Below are 12,087 nucleotides of genomic sequence, written 5' to 3'. Positions count from 1 at the left end.
TGACCAAAAACTTCCTCCTACTGAACTCGGAAAAGACTGAGGTTTTACTAGTTGGTCCGCAACATCTCAGACAATTATTAACTAATGATCTAGCTTTACAAAATGGACTTGCTCCTGCTACTAGCACCACTGTAAAGAATCTGGGTGTATGCTTTGACGAGGACTTATCATTTAACTCACACATAAAACAAATCTCACGGACTGCTTACGTCCACCTTCGTAACATTTCAAAAAATTAGGCACTTCCTTCCTTTAGATGCTGCTGAGAAGCTCATCCATGCTTTTGTAACCTCCAGGCTGGACTATTGTAACTCTCTTCTGTCAGGCTGTTCTAAAAAGTCTCTCAGAATTCTTCAGCTCATTCAGAACTCTGCAGCTTGTGTCCTGACTAAGACTAAGAGGCGCGAACACATTTCCCCTGTACTGTCTTCCCTACATTGGCTTCCTGTAGAATTTAGAATACAATTTTGGGGGGTTGCGCTGGGGGCGGTGCTGGGGCTGGGGGGTTGCTGGTCCCGCTGACGGGGTTGGCGGGTGAACCGTTAGGGGTGGGGCTGGGGCTGGCCGGGTGTTCTGGATGACCTTCCGGCCCCGATGGCTTCGCCTGGTCTGTGGTGGGGGGCCTGTCTTGGGGTGGGTGTCTGCTGCAGCGGTGGCTGTGGTCCTCTACCCGCCCTGTGTGGCATGTGCTGTGGTCGGGGAGTTTGTCGCCCTTGGTCCTGGGGGTTCGTGGCCGGGTTGGTCGGTCTTTCGGGGGCTTCCCGGGTGGGGGGGGGCCACACTGGGCGGGGCCACATTGGGGGGACGGCAGAGGCATTGGGCGGACCCATGTTACCGTAGAGACCATGTACCGCCCATGCAAGTGTTGCTGTCCCCCTGGGTGCTGCATGGTGGGTGGGGGCGGGGGCTGGGGGTCAGTACGTGTGATGGGCGGGGCCTCTGCACCTTAGAGACCGTGGACCGCCCATGGAATACTGCTGGCCCCCCAAACTTCCCTCATGACATGGGGGAGGTGGGCTGCGGCTGTTGGGGACGGTCTACAGTTCAAAGATTGGGGGCCGTTCCCGGACGGCTGCAGCCCCATTGCCCCCGCCCTGCCCGCACAACCGTGGCCCCCCTGTGACCTGGGGGACCTGGGCCGGTGCCTGGCCATTGCTCCCCCGGGCTCATGCGGTGGCACTCGACCTGGCTACTGGCCGTGTCCGCAGGGTATTGGGGGGGGGCTCCGCCGCCGCTGCTGTGGTGGATCCCTATCTCCTTGACTCTGTCCCCTGCTATGGACTTGGTGGCAGCCTGACGGTCTGGGGGTCTTCCGTGGCCCGGCCTGGCCCCGGGGCTCTATCCCCTGACTGGTTCTTCTGGCTGCCCCTCTGCCCCGGTGCCTGCGCCTGGTGCCTCCCCCTCTCTGCTTCCTTGGTCGTCCTCGCCTGTGCTTGCCCTCTCGCGCCCCAGGTGGTGGTCCGCCTTCTCGCTGGTGTTTGGGGTCGGCTTTGGTGGTTATCTCGCCTGCCGGGTCCTGGTCTCCCGCGGGTTCCTGCCGCGGCTTGGGCCCCTGTGTCTGGATCTGCTGTGCTAGGTATGTGCCCTCTGGCCTGGCTATTTCAACCCCCCCCCCCCCTCTCCCCTCTATATATCTTCACCCGTCACCGGAGTCTGTATACCTGTGTATTGTATACATTTGTTCCAAACCCACACCTTTTTATTTCTCTCCCGGAGCCCCAGGGATCCACCTCCAGAGCTGCTGCTGATCCAGGATCTTCACCACGTCATCAGATCCCGAGTTCTCTCCAGCACCCCCATGGACCCTCCTACACTCTCCTCTTTTCTCTCACTATATCCTGCCTCACTCCTCTCCTTATCCATCTGTCTACCCCCCCATCCTTCCTCCCAGCCGGTCAAAGCGGCAGGCCGTCAACAATGAGTCTGGTTCCGCTCGAGGTTTCTGCCTTCTAAAAGGAAGTTTTTCCTCGCCATTGCTCACTGTACAGCTCACTGTACAGTGTTTTGTTTCTTGCTCTTTGTTGAATTGCTGGGATCTATTTTTCCTTAATCAACTGTAGTCTTATTTCAACTGTATAGTGTCTTGAGATAACTTTGTTATGATAAGACACTTTAAATAAAATTGAATTGAATTGAATTGAATTAAAGCTGTTAACGAGACATTTCCAAGTAGTCATCGGAGCACACGTTTCCTTGAGCTGGTGGTACCATTAGAATGAAACCCATGTTTACTACTGATGTTTACTACCTCGAACCTTGTTCATCGTGACTATATTCTACCTTTAATAGCAATATTGTGTTCGCTCTGACGTACACATCAATTACTGATTATGAACAGAACATTAAGAATTCATCACAAATTAACTTTGGTGTAAACTTAGCTTAACCATTAGTCATTGACTTTCAATGATAACTATACAAATATTAATAGAATCCTAGTTATTAAAAAACAAGTGTTTTCTATTTTAAAGTGGCAACATGTTCATACTTAATCATGAATAATTACTTGAATTACTGTATACTTCCTTTATTTATTTAGAGTTGCGTTTTTTCTCTTCTTTGAAAGAGACATTATTATCGAAGTGAAATGTTTCCCTCATATTTTCACCAAAGTTACTCTTTAATTACGTCTTTCTTTCCCGTTAAAAATCAGTAATTTGGGCCTGAAATCCTTAAATTCATGCAAATAATGCAGGAATATATACATGAACAAGGTGTGACTTAATACTTTATTGTTATGGTCAATAATTGGCTTAATTTAAGTGTAACTTAATTATCTGTGTGTGTTGTTAAAGTCAATTTACAGTTTGAAATGAAATGTTTTTCCTTTTGACAAACAAACTAGGGATCAATGAAAAGAATCAAACGTTGACGAAGTGAATAAAAAAGCGAGTGAGTAGCAGAAGAAGAACTGAGTCGTAGCTTTATTTCCTCCAGTCAAAGACGAACCGAACGGAGGCAGGAAGTCGAGAAAACGCTTCAGAAATGGAAACGATCCTCCTCTTTAGTTGGAAGAAACCACCTGGTCGATCCACCTGCGCAGGTAGGCCACGCGGGCGTACACGGCCGGGGCGCGCACGTTGCAGTTGGAGGTTCCCCAGGACACGATTCCCACCTGAGACCAGACTCCGCCGGACTCGCACACCAGAGGACCACCGGAGTCTCCCTGACATCAGAAGAAGAACCATGTGTTCAGTGACACATTATTACTTAAACAATATCAATGATGGTTTGTTTTTACACATTTATTCTATTTATACTCAATAAACTGGAGTCTTTTATTAGGTTATTATTTCCATATGTATGAGTTAATTAAACTGACAATCTATAAACTGTACTTGATAGGAAATTAGATGATAATATATATCAGAATATATTGCTATAAACATGACTTATCTTGATCATATTAACTTTATTTACTCTCTTAACTGTGATTTATATTTAATGTTTAAAAAAAAAAAATTCTTTCAATGTATTTTTTGTCTTCTTGTGCTTGAGTTGTTGGGGGTAAAGAGGTCACACCTTGTTTTCTAGCACTTCTTATCGACCGGATGTTAGACTTTTATTTAGAGGAAATAACGGTTAAAATAACATTTAAGCAGAATGTAAAACTGCATCAGTTCAACTCAGGTTCATAACTAAAAAAACACTGTTTTGTCACATGTTATAATTATTAGAAATGTAGACAAAAATAACTTGAGTTGAGGTTTTTTTTTCAAGATAAGATTGATAAGCAGCTCTTTTTTCTTTTTTTTTTCAACTCTCTGCTGGAGATTAACATCTGTGTACGTTGGCACGTTCATCATCAAGACAGGAAGTGAGTAGTTTCGAGAGTTCCTCAGTTAATCGAAAACAGTTATCTGTGTGGGAAGGTCAAAAAACTTCTGACCCGAAAAAAGTGTATATTTTAACTCCCTTTTCTGATGAAATGTCAATGTTTATGATTTAAAAAAAAAGCTCACCTGGCAGGAGGAGACTCCAGAGGCTCCGGCACAGATCATGGCATCAGTGATCCTGTTGTAGCCCCAGTACTGCTTGCACTGGGCAGGGGTCAGCATGGGCAGGGCGGTCTGCTGCAGGATCCTAGGGCTCGCTGGAGAAACCAACCGGGGTCGTCACGTTCTTTTTAAAAAAAACCCGCCGAGGAAAATAAAGACACTCACAGGTCATGCCGGTCTTGCCCCATCCGGTGGTGACGCAGCGGGACCCGGAGGGGATGCTGGTGCTGGAGGTGGCCAGGCACACGGGGGACACGCGCTGGGTCACCTGGACCGGGGTCGACAGCTTGAGCAGCGTGATGTCATTGTTGAAGTTCTGGCTGTTGTAGTAGCTGTGAGTGAAGACCTGGGCGGAGAAGAAACATGACTTTTCCTCTGACGCACGCTTTGACGACTTTGCATGAGATGAATATTTAAAATGTCTATTAAAATGTTTAAAAAAAACCTAGTAATTGAAGGTATTTTTTCAATGTCACTGTCAATAAAAAAATCCACATTTTTGTCATTTGTCAGGACTTTCTGACATATAATCGACATCTCACGCAATAATAACAATTGGACAAATATTAGAAATGTATCTTTGATACTAAACTATACATTTCTATACATATAGTTCTCACTACTACAAAGACACTGTTACTTTAAGTCACAGCCAACAGATGACATCACTCAAACCCCTCCAGGAGCCGAGGTCTTTGCAAACATATTCCCACACAATAAAAGTGTATTTATTTTTTGGTAGTTAATTGTTGTTTGTTCAGCTGAACTAAACCATCCGTAACAAATATTAAACACAATACATTCAAATGGAAATAATGGGAAATAAACAATTTCCCAAAGGAGACCTCCTGAGGGATCAATAAAGTTTTACCTTAAATAAAAAGTATCTCACTTGGATCTTTGAACTAAACGTTAGCTAAAGCTGGTTATGCTAGCTTAGTGGATTAATAACAGTGTTAGCCATTCCAAGGTGAAATGTACTACCCCGTAACACATAATAGATAGGAAATAAGTTTAAATACTGTACTGTAACATTTTAGCTACATTTGGTTTTGTTAGCTTAGCTGTAGATAACATTGCTAGTGGCAGTCAATCAAACCTAAAATGTAGCACCCTGTAACACATAATGGATTTAAAAAGAAAAAAAGGACATTTTAACTAATCTGTTATGTTAAGTTAAGAAAATCTTTAAACTAAGTTCTAGCTTCATTTGGTTTAGCTAGCTTAGCGAATGGATAACAGTTCTAGCTGCAGTCATTCCATAGTAAAACTAAACACCCCGTAACACATAATAGATTCTTCAGAAGTTATGATAAAATTAATCTGTAATCTGAAGTTACGTAATCTTAGTTACATACATTAGTTAGATACATTTGGTTATGCTAGCTTAACTTGTAGATAACATTACTAGTTGCAGACTTCAACTAGCAACTTCTAGCCATTCTAGAAGTGATAGAGATTTAATCAAGAAATCAAAAGAGATGAAAAACTGAGGTTGGGGTTGCATTAAAAAAACAACAACACATCTTAAATTTGTTCTTTGACGTACCCGAGCAATGTTCTTGGTCTGAATCTGCTCAGCGTTGGAACCACGGTCGTGTTCTCCCAAGATGACGCGGTTGCGTGTCGTGCTGGTCACAAACCAAATGTAAACTTTATGTAAACACGACCAAATGACAGAAACACTTACACGCCGCAATGAGCAGCGGTGACCACCCAGTACTGGTTGATCAGGGAACCACCGCAGAAGTGGAATCCTCTGCTATCCTAAAGAAAGAAGAAGATCCCTCGTGTCTAAACGTCTGACTTTTTATCCGGTGATAAAAGGAAGGTACCTGAAGGGAAACCTGCCAGGGCCAAGATCCAGACACGGCATTCTCGCCGTTGACAATCTTGTTGTATCCACTGACTCTAGGTGGGATGGCGGGTCTACCACAACCTGGTGGTGACGCAGTAATCAGTGCGGATGTAACTTATTATTTAAGATACAAGTTTGACAGCAAGACTCACCCAGTGCGGAGGCCACCAGGGCAAAACAACAGAGGAGATTAAGCATGATGGCGACCGGGGTACGCTTCAAATCCCCGACCTTTCACTGTGCGAACTTTTATACCGAAGTTCTACACGGTCTGGTCGTGTTGGGCTGGGAACCAAACATCTGGAGATAAGCACCAAGAACATGTCTGTATTGCCATGTTGCATATTTGCTCAACTGGTGCAAACAGGACCACGACCTCATTAAATGAAGGTTTTTGTTACCAAAGAAAACTTTCAAAACGAACACAGTTGCACTTATGTTCTTTATTTCCTTGTTTTATTACATTTTGTTTAATTTTGATGGAAATACAGAGTTTTGGGAACTAAGATGCAGTTTAGTCGACCTCCTCAATGGTTGGACCGGATGAGGAGCCGGCTCCGGCTCCTCCAGGGAATCCGCCGGGCATTCCTCCTGGCATGCCTCCGGGCATCCCACCAGGAGTCCCCCCCTGGTACAGTTTGGAGATAATCGGGTTGCACACCTTCTCTAGTTCCTTCTGCTGGTGTTCATACTCGTCTTTCTCTGCCGTCTGCCAAACAGAAGTTAAGAAAAGACACTGATTAAAAACCAACTTACTACGACTACTACACAGTTCCAGCCCTAGTCGACACCGTTTTGTCGTAGTTCCACTAGCCCTGCTATCTACTACTAAAAAAGTGCTGCGAAACCCGGAGGAATTAGTGAACTTAGGGTTTTACAAGTGATGGTCAATAACGTTTCGAGACCGCAGGAAGTGACTTACCATATCTGCTCAATACTTTATCTCTCCGGAATCTTACCTGGTTTTTGTCCAGCCATGCGATGACATCATTGCACTTGTCCACAATGGTCTTTTTGTCCTCAGGGCTGATCTTGTCTTGGAGCTTCTCATCTTCCACAGTGCTCTTCATGTTGAAAGCCAGGGACTCCAGGGAGTTCTTGGCAGTGACCTTGTCCCTCTGAACGTCATCTTCAGCTTTGAACTGCTCGGCCTCCTGAACCATTCGCTCAATGTCTTCCTTGCTCAGTCGTCCTGTTGTAGGAAGATATGCCAAAAACTGTGTAAAGTCTTTAATCTGTGTAAGTATGTATTAACATTTCTGTACCTTTGTCATTGGTAATGGTGATTTTATTCTCCTTGCCAGTGCTTTTGTCCGCGGCGGAGACATTGAGAATTCCATTGGCATCGATATCAAATGTCACCTCAATCTGAGGGACACCTCTTGGAGCTGGTGGAATACCAGTCAGCTCAAACTTGCCCAGGATATTGTTGTCCTTAGTCATAGCTCTTTCACCTTCATACACCTTCAAAACACATTCATGTCACCTACAGTGTTGCCAAATAATACTTTTCTCTGAGATGTTACCTGGATCAGCACACCAGGCTGGTTGTCAGAGTAGGTGGTGAAGGTTTGAGTTTGCTTTGTGGGAATGGTGGTGTTTCTTTTGATAAGCACAGTCATGACTCCGCCAGCAGTCTCAATTCCCAGTGACAGAGGGGTAACATCAAGCAGGAGCAGGTCCTGGACATTCTCAGATTTATCCCCAGCCAAGATGGCTGCCTGCACAGCTGTTGGAAACAAAGAAGACATTGAGTCTGTGACTCTGACAATCCCTCAATACCACTGGTTTCTCCAATCCCACCTGCACCGTAGGCCACGGCTTCATCTGGGTTGATGCTCTTGTTTAAGTCACGGCCATTAAACAAGTCCTGCAGAAGCTTCTGAATCTTGGGAATACGAGTAGAGCCACCGACCAGGACAATGTCATGGATCTGGGCCTTGTCCATTTTGGCATCCCTGAGCGATTTCTCCACAGGCTCCAGGGTCCCACGGAATAGGTCCGCATTGAGCTCCTCGAAGCGTGCCCTAGTGATGGAGGTGTAGAAATCGATACCCTCAAAGAGGGAGTCAATCTCGATGCTGGCCTGGGTGCTGCTGGAGAGGGTGCGCTTGGCTCGTTCACAGGCGGTGCGAAGGCGACGAACTGCACGCTTGTTGTTGCTGATCTCCTTCTTGAATTTGCGCTTAAACTCAGCGATGAAGTGGTTTACCATTCTGTTGTCGAAGTCTTCGCCACCCAAGTGAGTGTCGCCGGCCGTTGACTTGACCTCAAAGATGCCGTCCTCGATGGTGAGAATGGATACATCAAAAGTGCCACCTCCAAGGTCAAAGATTAGCACGTTACGCTCCCCGCCAACCTGATGGAATTAATCATACATTAGGAAAACAGGAAATGTAAACATTACAAAGGAAACGTATGTATAGAAAAACTAATCAAAAGTTTGGTCATTCTCCAGCTTGTACCTTCTTGTCCAGACCGTAAGCGATGGCAGCGGCGGTGGGCTCATTGATAATACGAAGAACATTAAGCCCAGAAATGGTTCCAGCATCTTTTGTTGCCTGACGTTGAGAATCATTGAAGTAGGCAGGAACAGTAATGACTGCATTGTTCACCGGCTGTGACAACAAGTAAAGGATATTAATACACATTTTGGAGAATACAAATAATCAGCCAAAGGTTGTAGTATTACCTTGCCAAGATACGCCTCAGAGATCTCCTTCATCTTGGTAAGGACCATGGAGGAAATCTCCTCTGGGAAGAAGGTTTTGATCTCACCCTTGTACTCCACCTCCATCTTCGGCTTAGTTGAATCGTTCACAACATTGAAGGGCCAGTGCTTCATGTCCGACTGCACCACCGGGTCGTCAAACTTACGCCCAATCAGGCGCTTTGCATCTGAAAGTTACCAAAAATAATTGAGTAAAAGTTGAGAATTTCGAGGTTAGGAATTTATGGTGACATGCAGCCGTCCTCACCAAATACAGTGTTGGAAGGGTTCATGGCTACTTGGTTCTTGGCGGCATCTCCGATCAGACGCTCGGTGTCAGTGAAGGCCACATAACTGGGCGTGGTCCTGTTTCCTTGGTCATTGGCGATGATTTCCACTTTGCCATGCTGGAAGATGCCCACACAGGAGTATGTGGTTCCCAGATCAATGCCGACTGCTGGTCCTTTAGACATCCTGAAGATAAATTGGTAGAAATTATCATAACGATCATCACAATGTTGATGTAAGAAAGTATCTGGAGGTCTTCTTCAAGAGAAAGTGAAGGAGGAAGAGCGAGTTCAGCAAAAAATGTCCCTTGAAATCTTGACCGACTGGCCGGTCTACCTTCCTGTGCCCACAAGCTTTGATCAGTCCAAAGGGTTCAGAGTAGAACTCCAGCTTTAGGCCACAACTATACACGGAGTCGGTCATTTCTGCTCTATTCCTCTGTTTCTCTAACACAAAGTGGGCCGCAAAATCGTTTACAAAAAGGTGTCATTTTTTTTGTGGGAGGGAGGATGTAATTATATATTTAAAAAATACACATAAAAATGTTTAAAAGGATATTAAACATTTTCAAATATTCTTTTCATTATATTGTTTTTCCTCCGAGTATTATACATGTGACAAGGAAATGAAAACGCATTATAATGCCTTGGTATTTATGGGGTCGAAGGTGGAGGGCGCAATGGTTTTTTAGACTTCAAAGTGGGCCCTGAGTTAAAGACTATTGACTATATAACCCTAACCCTAACCCAATATACTTTACTACATTTTCTAAATAATGAGCAGCAAATAAAAGGAAAATAGTGACAATATACTCTTGGATGTACCACAGAGTTGAACATTTTTAACAGTATTTAACAAAATTATTAAAAAAAACTCCTATCCATCAGTCCTTGGCCACAGCCTTATTGTAACTCGTAATAAACTAAATAAAGTTAAATCTTTTTTTTGGTGTTGTAAGCATATTTTCTAATGTAAATATATTTATTAAATGAGAGTTTTGTGCAAAAAGAAAGATACTGATGAGTATAATAGAGTATAATGGAGGTCCTAGATCCATTTAAGACACACTTAAATCAGCACATTAGGAGCTTCAAGAGCTTTAAGTCTCACCATAAATCCGATTATTGCTAAACTTTTCACCAGAAACATTCTGTTCTTGACAAACAAAACCAATTCAATGCGAGAGGTTCGACATTTCCTGGTCGACGCGCGTGTTGTTTCCCGAGCGTTGACAGGCCTGGACTTTGTGTCGCGCCTTAACCACATTATGACGCCTCAAATTGAATGATCCTGTCACATAACCGCCTAATTCACTCTCTTCCCACTCCTGGAGCGTCTCGGATCAGCGCCGATCGCTGCGTCTATTTTCCGACAGCTGTCTCCGAATGCCTCGTGCACTCATCCACTATTTTAAGAACCTCTGTTTCTACATGCGGAGAAGAAGCAGCGAAGCCAACGCGTCCCTTTAAATTCAAAATGGTTACATTCTTTAATGGAAAGTGTTAAAGGTTCGTTTGACATTAGACGCTGGTTGCGTCATTGCTTGTTTTCAAGTTGCGTAACTAAAAGTGCTGACACTGCACTGTTGGCTCAGCAAACATCTGTCTCTATTTCACGCCTGCGTTGATTTTGAGGAAGAGTCCTGCAGCTCTGTGGGCACGCAATCCTCAGTCTAGTCCAACCGATCCTGCAGAAGTAACCAGCAGAGCCTGTGGCTCTCTTGACGTTACCTTGCTCTGACAGAAGTCTTGAGTTGACTGAATTTCTTTTGGATGTGATTCGTTGTCGGCCCGGCCTCCTTTCCAGCTCCTTCCCCCTTCGAGGTGTTCGGTCCAAGAGGACGAGAATAAGTCCTCCCGGGTGTATATAGAGCCCAGCGAAGGAAGACCCCGAGGCAGTGTCGGGTGACCCGTCTTCCAGAAAGTTCCCGAGACACGTGGGTGCCCTTTAACTGATGCACTTCCTGAACTAAATCTGGGTCCTCCTGATATCTGAGCTTAGACGTCGATATTAGACATCGACAGTAATGGAGTGTAATCTAAAGACAAACCCTTGACGACGAGAGTTCCCCTCACATCTCCTGGAGTCTTGACCAAGGGTTGGGGTTAGGGTTGGGGTTAGGGTTAGGGTTAGGGTTAGGGCTAGGGTTAGGGCTAGGGTTCGGGTTAGGGTTAGAGCTAGGGTTAGGGTTAGGGTTAGGGTAAGGGTAAGGGTTAGGGTTAGGGTTAGGGTTAGGGTTAGGGCTAGGGTTAGGGTTAGGGTTAGGTTTAGGGTTAGGTTTAGGGTTAGGGGTTAGGGTTGAAAAAACATGCAGGGAACAGTAGGAACCAAGTTTATCTGAGAGTCTATGTGAACGAAAAACCTGCGTCGACCTGCTGAAGATGACGAGACACAGTTTCGTTTTATGAGATCAGAATTTCAAAAGATTAAAGTCTATCAATGTTGTCTTGCTGTTTTCATCACAGGTGCAGTGGATCACAGAAGCGAGTCGTGCTGCTTCATCGTAGACCTTTGCCTTGTGTATTAAATTCCAAACATGTCTTGTTGGTCGTCTACGGTTTAACTAACTTTAACTAGGAATGGGTTTAAGAAAATATCGACAAAATGAAATATTACAATTTTCTTTAACAATACGATCGATAATCAACAGAATAATTCGATTTTGAAATGTATAATTAAAATGCAAATATTTACGGTTTGTTGATTTTTTTTGTTGTTGCAATTGAACTTCTGGCCGCTGGATGGCAGCAGTGATTATATCCTGCATGGTCAAAGGAAGAATATCTTTCAAGAATACTTTCATTCTAGTTAAAATATCAAGTATGTTACTTTTCTAGTCAAATAATGAATAATGATCATTCTGTATTAATATTTTAGCTTCTAATTTTGTACGAGAATTTATGCCCAAGAGACTTAAATTGTATATTTTATATATTTTATGTGTGTATTTAATATTGAAAAAGATTTGCGATACAATATCGATATTTAACAGCACTGTATTTTTTAATTATAAAACAAATTCATATTTGTGTTGAAAATTAAACTTCCGTCCTCTAGATGGCAGCAGTCATGACGTCCTCTGCAGCTAAAGTAAGTGAGTAATTTATATTTGTAAAGCACCTTTTCGCAGACCATGTTCACAAAGCTCTTGAACAACAAAACAATACACAGTTGAAAATGAACAATACCGGAGATGACTGAGGACGAGAGGATACAGTGAGTCCAGCAGTTTT

General features: G+C 44.1%; 2 protein-coding genes across 2 annotated transcripts; both read right to left on the bottom strand.

Moving 5' to 3' along the window:
• Positions 1 to 2,897: 2,897 nt before the first annotated feature.
• Positions 2,898 to 6,081, bottom strand: LOC148062972 (chymotrypsinogen A-like). Its single transcript, XM_087813005.1, has 7 exons — positions 6,009 to 6,081; positions 5,834 to 5,937; positions 5,689 to 5,765; positions 5,548 to 5,629; positions 4,164 to 4,344; positions 3,963 to 4,093; positions 2,898 to 3,166 (listed from the first exon to the last, which is right to left on the bottom strand). The coding sequence occupies exons 1-7, from the start codon at positions 6,052 to 6,054 to the stop codon at positions 3,005 to 3,007; spliced, it is 783 nt and encodes a 260-aa protein (XP_087669131.1). The 5' UTR covers positions 6,055 to 6,081; the 3' UTR covers positions 2,898 to 3,004.
• A 251-nt stretch (positions 6,082 to 6,332) lies between these two features.
• Positions 6,333 to 10,717, bottom strand: hsc70 (heat shock cognate 70). The gene is made up of 9 exons (XM_087812972.1): positions 10,585 to 10,717; positions 8,835 to 9,040; positions 8,549 to 8,754; positions 8,322 to 8,474; positions 7,660 to 8,215; positions 7,383 to 7,585; positions 7,122 to 7,320; positions 6,816 to 7,048; positions 6,333 to 6,565 (listed from the first exon to the last, which is right to left on the bottom strand). The coding sequence occupies exons 2-9, from the start codon at positions 9,037 to 9,039 to the stop codon at positions 6,371 to 6,373; spliced, it is 1,950 nt and encodes a 649-aa protein (XP_087669098.1). The 5' UTR covers position 9,040; positions 10,585 to 10,717; the 3' UTR covers positions 6,333 to 6,370.
• Between the last annotated feature and the right edge of the window lie 1,370 nt (positions 10,718 to 12,087).

Source organism: Callionymus lyra, chromosome 17 (assembly GCF_982586985.1).
Source record: "Callionymus lyra chromosome 17, fCalLyr1.hap1.1, whole genome shotgun sequence".
Taxonomy (NCBI): Eukaryota; Metazoa; Chordata; class Actinopteri; order Syngnathiformes; family Callionymidae; genus Callionymus; species Callionymus lyra.
Note: the sequence above shows the minus strand (reverse complement) of the source record. Positions and strands in the feature narration are given on the sequence as shown.

What these genes read in the sequence shown, in the direction of transcription:
- LOC148062972 (XM_087813005.1), bottom strand. Translation starts at nt 6,054, where the DNA reads ATGCTTAATCTCCTCTGTTGTTTTGCCCTGGTGGCCTCCGCACTGG. An exon ending in AGACCAAGAACATTGCTCGG is followed by an intron (nt 4,345 to 5,547) that starts GTACGTCAAAGA and finishes TTCTCCGCCCAG; the next exon opens with GTCTTCACTCACAGCTACTA. An exon ending in GGGCAAGACCGGCATGACCT is followed by an intron (nt 4,094 to 4,163) that starts GTGAGTGTCTTT and finishes TGGTTTCTCCAG; the next exon opens with CGAGCCCTAGGATCCTGCAG.
- hsc70 (XM_087812972.1), bottom strand. Translation starts at nt 9,039, where the DNA reads ATGTCTAAAGGACCAGCAGTCGGCATTGATCTGGGAACCACATACTCC. An exon ending in AGCCGTGGCCTACGGTGCAG is followed by an intron (nt 7,586 to 7,659) that starts GTGGGATTGGAG and finishes TGTTTCCAACAG; the next exon opens with CTGTGCAGGCAGCCATCTTG. An exon ending in CATGGCTGGACAAAAACCAG is followed by an intron (nt 6,566 to 6,815) that starts GTAAGATTCCGG and finishes TCTGTTTGGCAG; the next exon opens with ACGGCAGAGAAAGACGAGTA.